Genomic DNA, 14595 nt, shown 5'->3' on the forward strand with positions numbered 1-14595 from the left:
ACACAGACTCTTTCTCAATCTCACACATACAAACATACACACACACGCACTCACTCACAGATAACGCACAAACACACAAACTCTCTCTCACTCACACACACACACTCTCTCACTCACTCACACACACACACCTACACACACTCTCTCTCACTCACACATCACGCACAAACACATTGAATCTCTCTCAATCTCACACACACACACACACACACACACACCTACACACACACGCACTCACTCACAGATAACGCACAAACACACAAACTCTCTCTCACTCACACACACACACTCTCTCACTCACTCACACACACACACCTACACACACTCTCTCTCACTCACACATCACGCACAAACACATTGAATCTCTCTCAATCTCACACACACACACACACCTACACACACACGCACTCACAGATAACGCACAAACACACAAACTCTCTCTCACTCACACACACACGCTCTCTCACTCACTCACACACACACACCTACACACACTCTCTCTCACTCACACATCACGCACAAACACATTGAATCTCTCTCAATCTCACACACACACCTACACACACACTTTCTCACTTACAGATAACGCACAAACACACAAACTCTCTCTCTCTCACTCACACACACACACCCTCTCACTCACTCACACATCACGCACAAACACATTGAATCTCTCTCAATCTCACACACACACACACACCTACACACACTCTCTCTCACTCACACATCACGCACAAACACATTGAATCTCTCTCAATCTCACACACACACACACACCTACACACACACTCTCTCACTCACAGATAACGCAAAAACACACAAACTCTCTCTCACTCACAGATAACGCACAAACACACAAACTCTCTCTCACTCACACACGCACACCTACACACACACTCTCTCACTCACACACACACACACTCACTCTTGCTGTCTCCGGGGTCAGAGTGATGTGTGTTGTCCTGTAGGTCTCTGCAGAGGAACCTTCTGAGGCGGCTGAAGGCCAACATGTTCATCAGGTACCAGAGTCTGCAGAAGCTGTGAGTCCACCGAGAGTTCTTGTTTGTTGGAGCCGAGTCAACATGTCTCTGCAGCTCAGTTTATCAATATTGTTTTTGATCCTCACACACACTTCTGTGACACACAACTCATCATCCTTAAAGGTCAGAGGTTTGATCAGACCATGAGAACAACATCTTCAATGAGTCTCAACAAAGTTTTCTTTGACAGAATCAGTGAGATCAGTGGATCATGCTGTTGACAAGATGATGAAGATGATGATGAGGATGATGATGATGATGATGATGATGAAGATGGTGATAAAGAGGATGAAGATGATGATGATGATGATGATGATGTTGATGATAATGATGAAGATGGTGATAAAGAGGATGAAGATGATGATGATGATGATGATGTAGATGATAATGATGATGATGAAGATGGTGATAAAGAGGATGAAGATGATGATGATGATGGTGATGATGATCATGATGATCATGATGATGAAGATGATGATGATGATGGTGATGATGATAATGATCATGATGATGATGAGGATAAAGATGATAATGAGAAAGGTGATGGTGATGAAGATGATGATGGTGATGAAGATGGTGATGATAATGATAAAGATGATGAAGAGGGTAAAGAAGAAGAAAATAATGAGGAGTGATGATGATAATAAAGAAGAAGATTATGATGAAGATGATAATGATTATGATGATAATATTAAAGATGATGATGAAGATGATGATAATTATGAAGACGGTGATAAAGATGATGAAGAAGATGATGATGAAGACGATGATGATGATTATGATGAAGATGATGATGATGATGATGATAATGAAGATGTTGATAATGAAGAAGATGATGAAGATGAAGAAGATGATGATGAAGATCATGATAATGAAGATGAAGAAGATGATGATGATGATGATAATGAAGATGTTGATAATGAAGAAGATGATGAAGATGAAGAAGATGATGAAGACGATGATGAAGACGATGAAGATGATAATGAAGATGGTGAAGATAATGATGATGATGAAGATGATGAAGACGATGATGAAGACGATGAAGATGACGATGAAGATGAAGAAGACGATGAAGATGATGATCAGTGAGCACAGTAGAGGCAGCAGGACCTTCAAAAAGCTCTGCATGTATCAGCAGCTGCTCCGCTGGTTCTTGAGAGGCTGAAGTGGATCAAAGGAGCGACAGAGCAACATGAGGAGAGTCCGACTGTGATTCTGCTCCTCTGCAGGTACCTGCAGCACAACAGCATCACCGACGTCAGTCCGGACGCCTTCCGAGGACTCTACAACCTGACCCGGCTGTGAGTCCCGGCACGAGCTCACCTTTTGTGTTCAATCGATGCAGGGGTCAAAGGTCACCTTTGCTTGTCCTCTCAGGTATTTGAGCTACAACAAGATCTACGTGCTGAAGCCCCGGGTGTTCCAGGACCTGCACAAGCTGGAGTGGCTGTGAGTTGAAAGACCAACAACCCTAGAGTCGGTAACTGTGTCTGGTGTGTCCCCTCTAGTGGCCAGTCGTGGGCAGTTCAGGGAAAAGTCATGTAATGGATCTGTAGCAAGTGAGCTGAAGCAAAGGATTGTGGGAGCTCATATTTTGTGTTTGGCCCTACTAAAGCAACTTTTGTTTCCCTTGTCATTTTCTTTTTAATAACCTTTATTTCCTGTGATAAATTGTCACCTGAAATTGCTGTGTTGCCCTCTGGTGGCCGAAGGTCACATAAGCGCAACATTATTTTGATAAATAACCAGTTTCTTTTCCTATTATTATCGTTTAATTGTGTTTTGAAAAATGCATTAGCATTAGAGTTACGACCAATCATTGTGCGACATTTAATTAAAGCGATAGTTTCACCTAATATGTAAACTTCACTCATTTTCTACTCTCCCTCATGTCGACTGAGGGTCTGGATTATTTTCAGTGTAATGGGTTCCTTCTTAGAGTTATAGACGAAAATATTTATTCATGCTAATGTAGCGACTAACTTTTCTTCCTCCATTTTTAAAACAAACCAAAGACCTCCGGACTGCTTGTCTGTAACGTCCATCTTGTATTGAAGCCTCGACAAGAGAAATTGTTCCGTAAAAACATAAACAGGTCAATATTTTAAGCTTATTTGAAGCAGAAGCTAAAATGCTAACATGCTACACCGACAGGAAACACTCTTTGTTTGCCTATAATTATAAATAATCGCAACCTTTAGTTGACAAAAAAAAAAGGGAGAAGAAAATTAGTGATTTGAGTGAATTTTAGGTGAACTATTCCTTTAGCAGAAAGTATCCCGGTGTAGTTGAATTAAGTGTGTTTTAAATAGATGTTTGACTCTATTGTATCATCAGTATGTTTGTACAAAACTCTCTTTTCATTGAAATATTGACATCAGAAAATGTTCTTAAGCCCCGCCCACTTAAAACATGTTTTTCTGGTGATTAAATCTTGTTGACCATAACCACGCCCACTCTGCTGTGATCGGTCAATCACCGAGGTTTGTCCAAGGGACTCGTTGTATAAACAAAGCGGGCGTGATTACAACTGGCTGGAGGAGGAGTGAAGCCGTAATTGACTCAGCTCTCGTAACCTCTTGTTCGCACAGATTCCAGACGGGGGAGTAGATTATAAAGTAATACGTTTAAAACATTGTCATGATGAGGGACTTACTGTAGCTTAGAGAAGAAGTTGGAGTTTTATATTAGTTGCCCTTCAAATAAAAGAAACAAAACAAAAGTGTAGAAGATCAACAAGGACAGGGTAAAAAAAAAAAGAAGAGGGTGAAAAAAGGGATGGAAAATAACATTGAAAAGACATGTGGAGATCAAAGGCGCAGCAGCCGGTGTAACTCACCAAACGGGGGCAAGTACCAGGGGAGAGAAGAGACAATCCGGCGCCCGCTGGAAGGATTCCACCTCCTTCACAGTAGTTTTAAGAAAATGAATCAAGCATAAACAACTACACGTAAAAAAAAAACAACCTTCTACGAGGGACTCGTTTTGGGAAACATAAGCGAACACATCGATGAAAGGGTTTATAAATCTTTTCTTCCTTGAATTAATTCAGTGAAGTCAGTGTTTGTTCTGTGAGGAGATGGTTTGTTGGCAGGATGTTTCTCCGCTCGTGAGGAGGCAGCAGCTCATGAATCCTGATCAGAATGGATTTCTCTGAATTTTGCAGGATTCTTGAAAACAACAACCTGCACCACATCTCCTCGCTCACCTTCTCCGGCCTCGACTCGCTCGTGCTGCTGTGAGTGCGATCGTTTTTTTTATTTCACTCGGCGTCCCTTCACGCTTGGCGTGTTAATGAACCCCGTGTCAACCCCGCAGGGTTCTGCTCAACAACTCCCTCACCCGGCTGGACGACGTGTGCCGCGAGATGCCGATCCTGAACTGGCTGTGAGCGTCAAGAGGTGCCGGAACCCGGAGCCGACGTCTCTTCTAACGGCTGTGTTCTCCCGGCAGAGACCTGGAGGGGAACCTGGTGGAAAGCATCGGGAACGCCTCCTTCTGCTCCTGCACCATGTTGACCGTGCTGTAGGTGTCGGGTCGGCCGTAACATTATGACCACAGCGTCCATCAAAAACAACCCCTACTGATTACCAACCGTTGCTTTTGCTTTTAATGAATCTAGTTTTCTTGCAGCAACTTTTTTCCTTTTTTTTGTTTGAACCCCTGGCTCTATGTTGCTTTAACATTTCATCAGAATGCCAGCGTGTTGGTCCAGGTGTCAGCAATGCAGTCTCACAAAATATTAATTTAACCTTTGTGTGAGCGTGTTTGGTTGCTGGTCTGTATGTGTTAAGTATAAAAACGCCAATATTGAACAATTGAATGTAACATTTTAAACTTTCAATTTTTTAATAGCAAAGTTTTATATGTAAGTGTTGAATTTAAATAGTTTAATTGAACGATTCAATTTGTTTTTATTTAATAATTAAATTCAATAATGTGCAAATTGAATGGTTACATTTTATACATACTTTAATTATAAAAATCCAATATTAAAAAAAAATACACATAGGGTTTGATATTCTAATTCCAACAATAAAAAAAATTATGTTATAAATTAAATATTTTTTCATTTGTAGCCTTTTCAATTGAATATAAAACTTGATATATATAGTTCCACCAGACAATACCAAACGAGTACAGAGTTCCACGACTGAACTTTTAGCCAATCATGCGACGCCGGCGATGATGTGACGACGTAGAAGCAACTGTAAGATTTAATCTATTAGCAATTAATGGTAGTTTTATATGATGGTGTGATGCTATAACACCAACATTTTTAAATTTAATTTTAAAGGCTATGAATCAAAACATATTGAATGTAAAAAAAAATACACATGAATTATTAAAATTACAATATCAATCTCTGTGTAAAGAAAAAGTTAATTTTTATTTTAAAAACAAATTCAACCCTGGAATACAGAATTTTTAAATTTCAATTATTAATGATGACACTTCCATAAATGCATCTCCTCCCTCTACCCCCGTATAGCTGGGATAAATTCCAGTTCATGAGGACCCCCAATCAAAATTGAAGCATTTAAAAAAAAAACTTTGTTTCTCTATAGAGTTCTGCAGAGGAACCGGATCAGTCAAATCCACGAGCAGGCCTTCTCCGTCCTGCAGAAGCTCGGAGAACTGTGAGTACGATTCCCTCCCAGAATCATGATACAAAAAGTGGTTTATCATTATTTTAGAAGACATATAAAAAAAACAGACATCTGGAATTCTTAATCTTATCTGAACTAATTATTCTATTTTAATAGCTTCTATTCTAGGACTTGAACTGAAACTAAACTGATATTTTTTCAAGATGGTTTTGACTCAAACATGTGAAACAACTATGCTGTGTCTCAAATCGCATACTTGCAAATCAAAATCAAATCAAAGTTAGTATTTTGAGTGTGCAAGTGCGTCTAAATTCTTAGTATGTGAAATTGTGTGAAATCTAAATTGTCACTAAAACGCCCACAAAACTGAGGATGGATCGATGGACTCTATCTACCCTAAACGGCTCCATCTTAGTGATGTTTTAAACGGAAGTTACGTCATATATATATAAATATATATTCATATACTTACAGGTGCATTTTCCGCAGCAGTAGGAGGATAAACACGTCTTCGGTGCTGATACCAACTTAAATATCTTGTGAATATTTTGATTCTCATATTTTTTCTTTATTTCTTTTCCAAACTTGCAAAACGTGCTGCCAGCAGGTGGCGATAGTGTTCAAACAGCAGGTTGAAACATCGTTAAATAGTAGTAGAAGAAGAAGCTGTCGCGTAATTTCCTGTTAGGGCGTAGCAGCAGTGTTTGATTTGAGACATACTATCTGTTGAGAATTTGCGTACTAGTTAGTATGTACACTATCCTGATGCGTACTTACTTCTAGTATACTAAGAGAAGTATGCGATTTGAGACATAGCACTAGTCTTCTAAGTCAAATAAAATCACTTTCTACCTCAATAGACACCTAATTAAATAATAATAGGAGCTGTTTTACAGCGTCTCACTCCCTCCCAGTGAACTGTGTCCAAGCTTGTGCGTGTGTGATGGTCTTGTGTGTCACAGAGATCTATCCAGCAACAGGCTGATGAAGATTCCCCCCAATCTCTTCGTCCTCTTGGGAGATCTGCTGCAACTGTGAGTCTCTTCACACGATGTATGGATTATATGATGGATAGTGACCTTGTCGTGTCTCGCTTCTATACGCAGGAACATCTCCTACAACCCCATCGTGGAGCTCCAGGTCAATCACTTCGACAGCCTACACAAACTCAAGTCGCTGTGAGTAGAGACGTGTTCTATCCATCCCTCATCTCCTGACCTCTTCATCACATCCTTGTTAGCTTCATTGTGTTAGCATCGTGTCCTTGCTCCGTCCCTATAGGATCACAGGCGCACTTTCTTCTTCCTACGTAGAAAAAAAACGAAAAAATGACATGTTTCTTGGACAGACTACCATCATCTCCATGGCGACCGGGAGGCATTCATCTCGGTGCCTGATCCCTCCATCAACACTGAAGAGATGTTTTCCCTCTGAACGGCGTCATTAATCTTGGATTTGTTGTTGTGTCGATTGCCAGGAGCATCGAGGGGATCGAGATCGGAAACATCCAGCGGCGGATGTTTGAGCCTCTCAAGTATTTGACTCACATGTAAGTGGTCGCCGTCGTCCCTTCTTCACGTGGCTTCTGCCTCGCTCGCTCGCACAGCACACGACTGATGTCCTGAAGTCTCTCTGCAGCTGCCCGGGAGCGAGCAGAGTCGCTGAGACTCCCGACCGTTTGTGGTTGAAATAAAACGAAAGTGAAAGACTCTCAAAGAACATCTGGAGTAGATGTCATTGAACGCATCTCGGTGACCTTCAGAAGAGCTCGTCTATGTGTGAGCGAGTCATTTCCAGAGCCGCTGACATGTGCAGTTGACTCAGTTCTGTTCTGAACACGAGTCACGACTGAAGAACTCGGTTCAATTGAATAGAAGAATCAGAGTTAGTGGAGTCTAAATGAGTCTTTCGATATGAGTCAGTCAAGGAAGTGAACTTTCAGTCTGAGTCAATCGCAGGAGGAAACAGAAAGGACTCGTTCGGTTTAGCTGGGATTGACTCGTTCAGTTGAACTGAGAGTCAAAATCAAAATCAATCAATTGCTGGAGAATCTTAATGAGTCTTTGACTGGGAAAAAAACAGGAAATGACTCGAACAGTTTTACTGAGTCGAAAAATCAAGCGGACCGGTATTGAGTCCTTCAGCTGAAGACAAGTCCTGAGTCTATTTGAGTCTTTCATGTGAGTCAGTCAAGTAATTAAACCCCCAGTCTGAGTCAGTCGCAGGAGGAAACAGAAATGACTCATTCAGTTCATTTCACAGTCAAAGATTCGAGACAGTTGTTGAGTCCTTCAGCTGAAGACAGAAATGACTCGTTCAGTGTAACTGAGAGTGAAAGATTCATGCCATTGTTAGTGAGTCCTTCAGCTGATTTTGAGTCTTGGATTTCACATAAATCGCTGTAGAGCCTGAGTCGCAGGAGGAAACAGAAATGACTCATTCAGTTCCTTTACAGTCAAAGATTCGAGACAGTTGTTGAGTCTTTCATCTGATGTCGAGTCTGTGATGTTGAATCTTAATGAGTCTTTGTCAGGATAAAAACAGAAATGACTCGTTCAATGAGAGTAAAAAAGATTCATCAACCTGTAAGTGAGTCCTTCAGAAAAATCATCTTAATTTGTTGTTTGAGTCAGTTAAGGAACACAATTATCAGCCTGAGTCAGTCGCAGGAGGAAACGGAAATGACTCATTCAGTTCATTTGACAGTCAAAGATTCAACACAGTTAGCGAGTCCTTCAGATGTTCTCGAGTATATGATGTTATCTTGAATTTATGAATAGTCTTTATAAGTTTTTTAATTGACTCGGTCAAGAAACTCAACATCGAGTCTCAGTCAGTTGCAAAAAGGGAAACAGAAATGACTCATTAAGTTCACAAGAGAGTCAGAGATTTGTGACACTGTTGGTGATTCCTTTGGAAGAGTTTGCGACGTCATCTGAAATTGTTGTAGCCAAATCATTTGAGTGACTCAACTTCCAGTCCGAGTCAGTCGCAGGAGGAAACAGAAATGACTCATTCAGTTCACTTGAGAGTCAAATATTTATTACTGTTAATGTGTTTTTTTAGTTGAAGTCGAGTCTGACATGTCACGTTGAATTGTTCTGGAGTCTTAATGACTCTTTGATGTGAGTCAGTCAAGGAAGTGAACTTCCAGTCTGAGTCAGTCACAGGAGGAAACAGAAATGACTCATTCGGTTCACTTGAGAGTCAAATATTTATTACTGTTAATGTTGTTTTTTTCAGCTAATGTCTAGTCTGTTGTTTCAAGTTGAATTGTTCTGGAGTCTTAATGACTCTTTGATGTGAGTCAGTCAAAGAAGTGAACTTCCAGTCTGAGTCAGTCGCAGGAGGAAACAGAAATGACTCATTCAGTTCACTTGAAAGTCAAATATTTATAACTGTTAATGTGTTTTTTTAGTTGAAGTCGAGTCTGTCATGTCACGTTAAATTGTTCCGGAGTCTTAATGACTCTTTGATGTGAGTCAGTCAAGGAAGTGAACTTCCGCTCTGAGTCAGTTGCAGGAGGAAACAGAAAGGACTCGTTCAGTTCACTTGAGAGTCAAAGATTTATTACTGTTAATGTGTTTGTTTTTTTTAGTTGAAGTCGAGTCTGTCATGTCACACTGTATTGTTCTGGAGTCTTAATGACTCTTTGATGTGAGTCAGTCAAGGAAGTGAACTTCCAGTCTGAGTCAGTCGCAGGAGGAAACAGAAAGGACTCGTTCGGCTCACTTGAGAGTCAAAGATTTATTACTGTTAATGTGTTTGTTTTTTTTAGTTGAAGTCGAGTCTGAAATGTCACACTGTATTGTTCTGGAGTCTTAATGACTCTTTGATGTGAGTCAGTCAAAGAAGTGAAGTTCCAGTCTGAGTCAGTCGCAGGAGGAAACAGAAATGACTCATTCAGATCACTTGAAAGTCAAATATTTATTACTGTTAATGTTGTTTTTTTCAGCTAATGTCTAGTCTGTCGTTTCAAGTTGAATTGTTTTGGAGTCTTAATGACTCTTTGATGTGAGTCAGTCAAGGAAGTGAACTTCCAGTCTGAGTCAGTCGCAGGAGGAAACAGAAAGGACTCGTACGGCTCAGCTGCGGTTGATGAAGATTTGAGCAAATGATGTTCATTCACTTTGATTGACAGGCTGAAGATCCCGCCCCCAACCTCTAATGTCCGCCAACGACTCCGACTCTCAGAAGCGTAACTCTGTCGGTTCTGACCCGTGTTCTGTGTCCGCAGCTACTTCAAGAAGTTCCAGTACTGCGGCTACGCTCCGCACGTGCGCAGCTGCAAACCCAACACGGACGGCATCTCGTCCTTCGAGGACCTCCTGGCCAACATCGTGCTGCGGGTCTTCGTCTGGGTGGTCTCGGCCACCACCTGCTTCGGCAACGTCTTCGTCATCTGCATGCGCTCCTACATCCGCTCGGAGAACAAGCTGCACGCCATGTGCATCATCTCGCTCTGCTGTGAGTCCCGAACAATACGCCGTGAAATGACCTTCCTCGGGGATGATGGCCGCTCCCACGCGTGACCTCCGTCTCCACTGGACTCCTTTCACGCGTCGAGACCCCCGTTTATTTTGTCCGAAAAATATGTCATGATCAGAACTATTCCGTCCAAATGATCCGACACACTCGTCCCCCGGTGGAGCGTCATTACCTCTGAAAAATATTTCCCGCAAAGCTACCAGAACATGATGGTGATGACAGAAGAAGTTCCTGTTCTTACCGACTCATCCTGCGTGTGTTGAGCCGGCGAGTTCCGGAACAATACCTGGCCACCTGTTGACCCATTGAAAGTACTGCTATCAACCATATTCCAAAGTAATACACAAAACAAAACTAAATATACAGGTGAACTAATGAAGGACAATATGAATATTGAGTTCTAAAAATATATCATGGTTGGAGATGTGAGCTGCTTGGCGGAGGTCTGCGCTCTCACTGAGTGATTTTCTAGTTTTATTTTTCACCCACTTTTCTGCCGCTCATCGTCTTGTTAGTCAGAAGAGATCGATCATAAGAGGAGATGTCAGGTTTTCGGGACAAAGGGGGGCACGTGTCACACACAGACACACACTCACACACACACACACACACACACACACTCACACACAATGACACCTCTGGATTTAGTTGAGTAAACAATGTTGTGACTCTCCATTTATTGTGTGACTCCAGGCCCAGGATAGTCCCGCTTTATTTGCTGTGGGTCACTTTTAGTGGGAGCATTTTTTCATTCTGAGAGTATTATGGGATGTCCAAAATGATAAGTTATCTCAGTTGTCCTGTCCACGTTGTCCACATATATATAACATTTTTTATTATAGGTCTTTTATAACTTATCTATGAAAATAAAACCATTTTAAAAATATTGAATTGATATTAAAACCATTTTTAATTTACAATTTACATATATTTATTCAGGGCATAAGTTCATTTTTGTGTTGCAATAAAATCGCTGACACTAGATGGCAGTAGTAATTACGTCCTCCAATGCTAAATGCAACAATAAAATCCTGCAGGGTCTTGGCAATGACTGAGAACGAGAGGATACAGTCGACTCCTGCAGCTGATGTTTGTACATATTTTGGTTTTAAAACAAGTGAAAGCAGTTACGACTTCGTCAAGGGTCATGTGGTCTGAATATTAAAAAAATATATTTTTAACGATACTGTATAGATATTCAAAACTTGCACCGAAACAATTAATTTTTTTGGCTTTTTCCATTATCAATTATAATTGTTTTTATGGTTTATATTTAATGTAAGTGTGTGTTAAATAAAATAATTTGATTTAAATTATATTTAACATTAAAAAATATTCACTGCATTTATTCATTTTGGTGTTGCAATTAGACCTAAGGACACTAGATGCACAGCAGTACAATCCGATGAGGACTGAGGACGAGAGGATACAGTGGACTCCAGCAGCTTTTAAAGCTGATGTTTTGGACATATTTTGGTTTCAAAACAAATGTAATTACGACTTCATCAAGAGTCATGTGATCTGTAAATTCTGCAACACCAGAGTCAAGTACTGGACAATACTACACATATATCCTTGTTACTACAGTATCACAATATATTGTATCGTTGCCCCTTTATAATTTTAACCTGCAGTTCCGTCTCTCCTCCTCCGGCAGGCGCCGACGGGCTGATGGGCATCTACCTCTTCATGATCGGGGCGTACGACCTGAAGTTCCGAGGCGAGTACAACCGCCACGCTCAGGCCTGGATGGACAGCGGTCAGTGTCAGGTGATCGGCTCTCTGGCCATGCTGTCCACCGAGGTGTCGGTCCTGCTGCTCACCTACCTGACGCTGGAGAAGTACATCTGCATCGTCTACCCCTTCCAGTACCTGACGCCGGGCTGGAGGAGGACCGTCACCATCCTGCTGGGCATCTGGGTCTTTGGCTTCGTGGTGGCGTTCCTGCCGCTGGTCTTAAAGGGTCTGTTCAGGAACTTCTACGGGACCAACGGCGTTTGCTTCCCGCTGCACTCGGAGCAGCCGGAGACGCCGTGCGCTCACGTCTACTCCATCGTCATCTTCCTGGGTGAGTCATCTCGCGACTCATCTGGCCCCATGAGTCTTGGATCTGAAGATTCAATCATTCCCTGCAGGTCTGAACCTGGTGGCCTTCCTCATCATCGTGCTCTCCTACGCCAGCATGTTCTACAACATCCAGAGGACCGGGACACAGACCACTAAGTACAGCAACCACATCAAGAAGGAGGTCACCATCGCCAAGAGGTTCTTCTCTATTGTCATCACTGACTCGCTCTGCTGGATCCCCATCTTCATCCTGAAGATCCTGTCCCTGCTGCAGGTGGAGATACCAGGTACAGTGGACCAGCTCCTCCAACACACACACATAATAATGAGGATTATGAGAAGTTGATGATGGTGATGATGATGATGATCATGATGATGATAATGATGATGATGATGATGATTATTAGGAAGAGGATGATGATGGTGATGATGATAATGAAGATGATGATGATGATGATGATGATGGAGTGATGATGATGATGATGATGATGATGATGGAGTGATGATTAGGAAGAGGATGATGATGATGATGATGATGGAGTGATGATTAGGAAGAGGATGATAATGGTGATGCTGATGATGATGATGATGATGATGATGATGATGATGATTAGGAAAAGGATGATGATGGTGATGATGATGATGATGATGATGATAATGATGATGATGATTAGGAAAAGGATGATGATGGTGATGATGATGATGATGATGATGATGATGGAGTGATGATTAGGAAGAGGATGATAATGTGATGATGATGATGATGATGATGATGATGATGATGATGATGATGATGATGATGGAGTGATGATTAGGAAGAGGATGATAATGATGATGATGATGAAGTGATGATGGAGTGATGATGATGATGATGATGATGGAGTGATGATTAGGAAGAGGATGATGATGATGATGATGGAGTGATGATTAGGAAGAGGATGATGATGATGATGATGATGGTGGTGAAGATGATTATGATGATGATATGTCTGCAGGCACCATCAGCTCGTGGGTGGTCATCTTCATCCTGCCCATCAACAGCGCCCTCAACCCCATCCTGTACACACTGACCACGAGGCCCTTCAAGGAGACCATCCTGCAGGTCTGGGCCAACTACCGTCAGCGACGCCCGCTGCTGGCCAGGCCCCAGGGACCCCACCCTTCGCTCACCTGGCAGGAGATGTGGCCTCTGCAGGAGAGCGGGCCTGGACCTGTCCAACAGCCGGAGATCAAGACCCCGCCTCCCACGCTGACCCCGGTGGAGAACGCCTGCGATGGACTGGAGGCTCTCACCCCTCGACCCCAGCAGAGGAGACAACCCACCATCCTGTCAGTGTGTCCACAGAAGACTTCAGAGACACACACCTGACCCCTCAGGTCACCGCCCACCTCAAGTCCTTCGCTTCCAGACTTCCAATGAACATCATCATCATCCTCACACGAGAACAAGTGTGATGGTCTCGGATCGAGAGGAGGTTCTGACCCGATCAGTCATGAAGAACTTCTGAAAAAACTCTTACCCCACCGGCGTCCTGTTCGCGACAAAAAAATATGCAAAATCAGCAGCTTGTGGCATGTTCATGTCCCACTTTTCTGACAGCCTTTGAACACATCGTCCATCGTGATTGGCTGGCGTGTAGGAGTGATTGACAGCTAAACAGATCAGAGCTGCTCAGACGGCGAGATTGACGAGCGGTCGCGTAGAAGAGGGAGAGGAAGTAACTTCAGAGAGAGAAGAAACAGATTCAGTTTCTCTCTCACGAACGTCACACTTTTACAAGTTTACTAAGCAACTGATGGTTTACACTTTCATAAACATGTTTACGATCCACAGCATGAAATAAACACTTTATAGTGTCAAGATTTCATCCTTTTTCTAACACTAATGAGAGTAAAAAAAAAACACAGAATGTTGGAGAAACATAATTAAAAAAAAAAAAAGAATGTGGATACACATTTAAAAAAATATATAAATGTATTTCCGTTTACAATATGTTTTTATTTTAATTTCCTCATTTAATTCGTTTGTTTCTTATTTATTTCTGCATTATGGCACATTACACATCACACGTTTTATTTAAAATAAAATGTATTTATTTTCTCAAACCGGTTTTGAAATCAAATCTGTGTAAATACGACTAAAAAAAATATATATATAAAAAAAAGGCGCACTTCAGCCTGATGAATAAGAGTCAGTCAAAGGAAATAAGTTAAAAAATAAAATCATGTATGTTTCGTGAATGTCATCATGAAGGTTCATTAAAAGAGATTTTACTGACTTAAGTCTGTTCCCAGCTGGTCTGGGTCCTTGAACTCATCACGCTGGTGTTTGTGCTTTATAAACTGTATATAAAAAAAATAAAAAAGTTAAAGTTAAAGTTAAAAAAAAG

At 41.6% G+C, this 14595-nt stretch overlaps 1 protein-coding gene across 1 annotated transcript in view; it reads left to right on the forward strand.

Annotated features, from left to right (window-relative positions):
• rxfp1 (relaxin family peptide receptor 1) overlaps nucleotides 1-14277 on the forward strand; it is a 45460-nt gene extending 31183 nt beyond the window's left edge. The window contains exons 5-18 of the mRNA XM_087799341.1: nucleotides 969-1040; nucleotides 2270-2341; nucleotides 2418-2489; nucleotides 4207-4278; nucleotides 4359-4427; nucleotides 4494-4565; nucleotides 5609-5680; nucleotides 6613-6684; nucleotides 6757-6828; nucleotides 7128-7199; nucleotides 9888-10117; nucleotides 11796-12206; nucleotides 12274-12492; nucleotides 13201-14277. Of these exons, the coding sequence (XP_087655467.1) occupies nucleotides 969-1040; nucleotides 2270-2341; nucleotides 2418-2489; nucleotides 4207-4278; nucleotides 4359-4427; nucleotides 4494-4565; nucleotides 5609-5680; nucleotides 6613-6684; nucleotides 6757-6828; nucleotides 7128-7199; nucleotides 9888-10117; nucleotides 11796-12206; nucleotides 12274-12492; nucleotides 13201-13574 (1951 nt within the window). The 3' untranslated portion in view covers nucleotides 13575-14277. The remainder of the gene's footprint in view (nucleotides 1-968; nucleotides 1041-2269; nucleotides 2342-2417; nucleotides 2490-4206; nucleotides 4279-4358; nucleotides 4428-4493; nucleotides 4566-5608; nucleotides 5681-6612; nucleotides 6685-6756; nucleotides 6829-7127; nucleotides 7200-9887; nucleotides 10118-11795; nucleotides 12207-12273; nucleotides 12493-13200) is intronic.
• Nucleotides 14278-14595: the final 318 nt, after the last annotated feature.

The sequence above is a fragment of the Callionymus lyra genome, chromosome 9 (genome assembly GCF_982586985.1).
Source record: "Callionymus lyra chromosome 9, fCalLyr1.hap1.1, whole genome shotgun sequence".
NCBI classification, from domain to species: domain Eukaryota; kingdom Metazoa; phylum Chordata; class Actinopteri; order Syngnathiformes; family Callionymidae; genus Callionymus; species Callionymus lyra.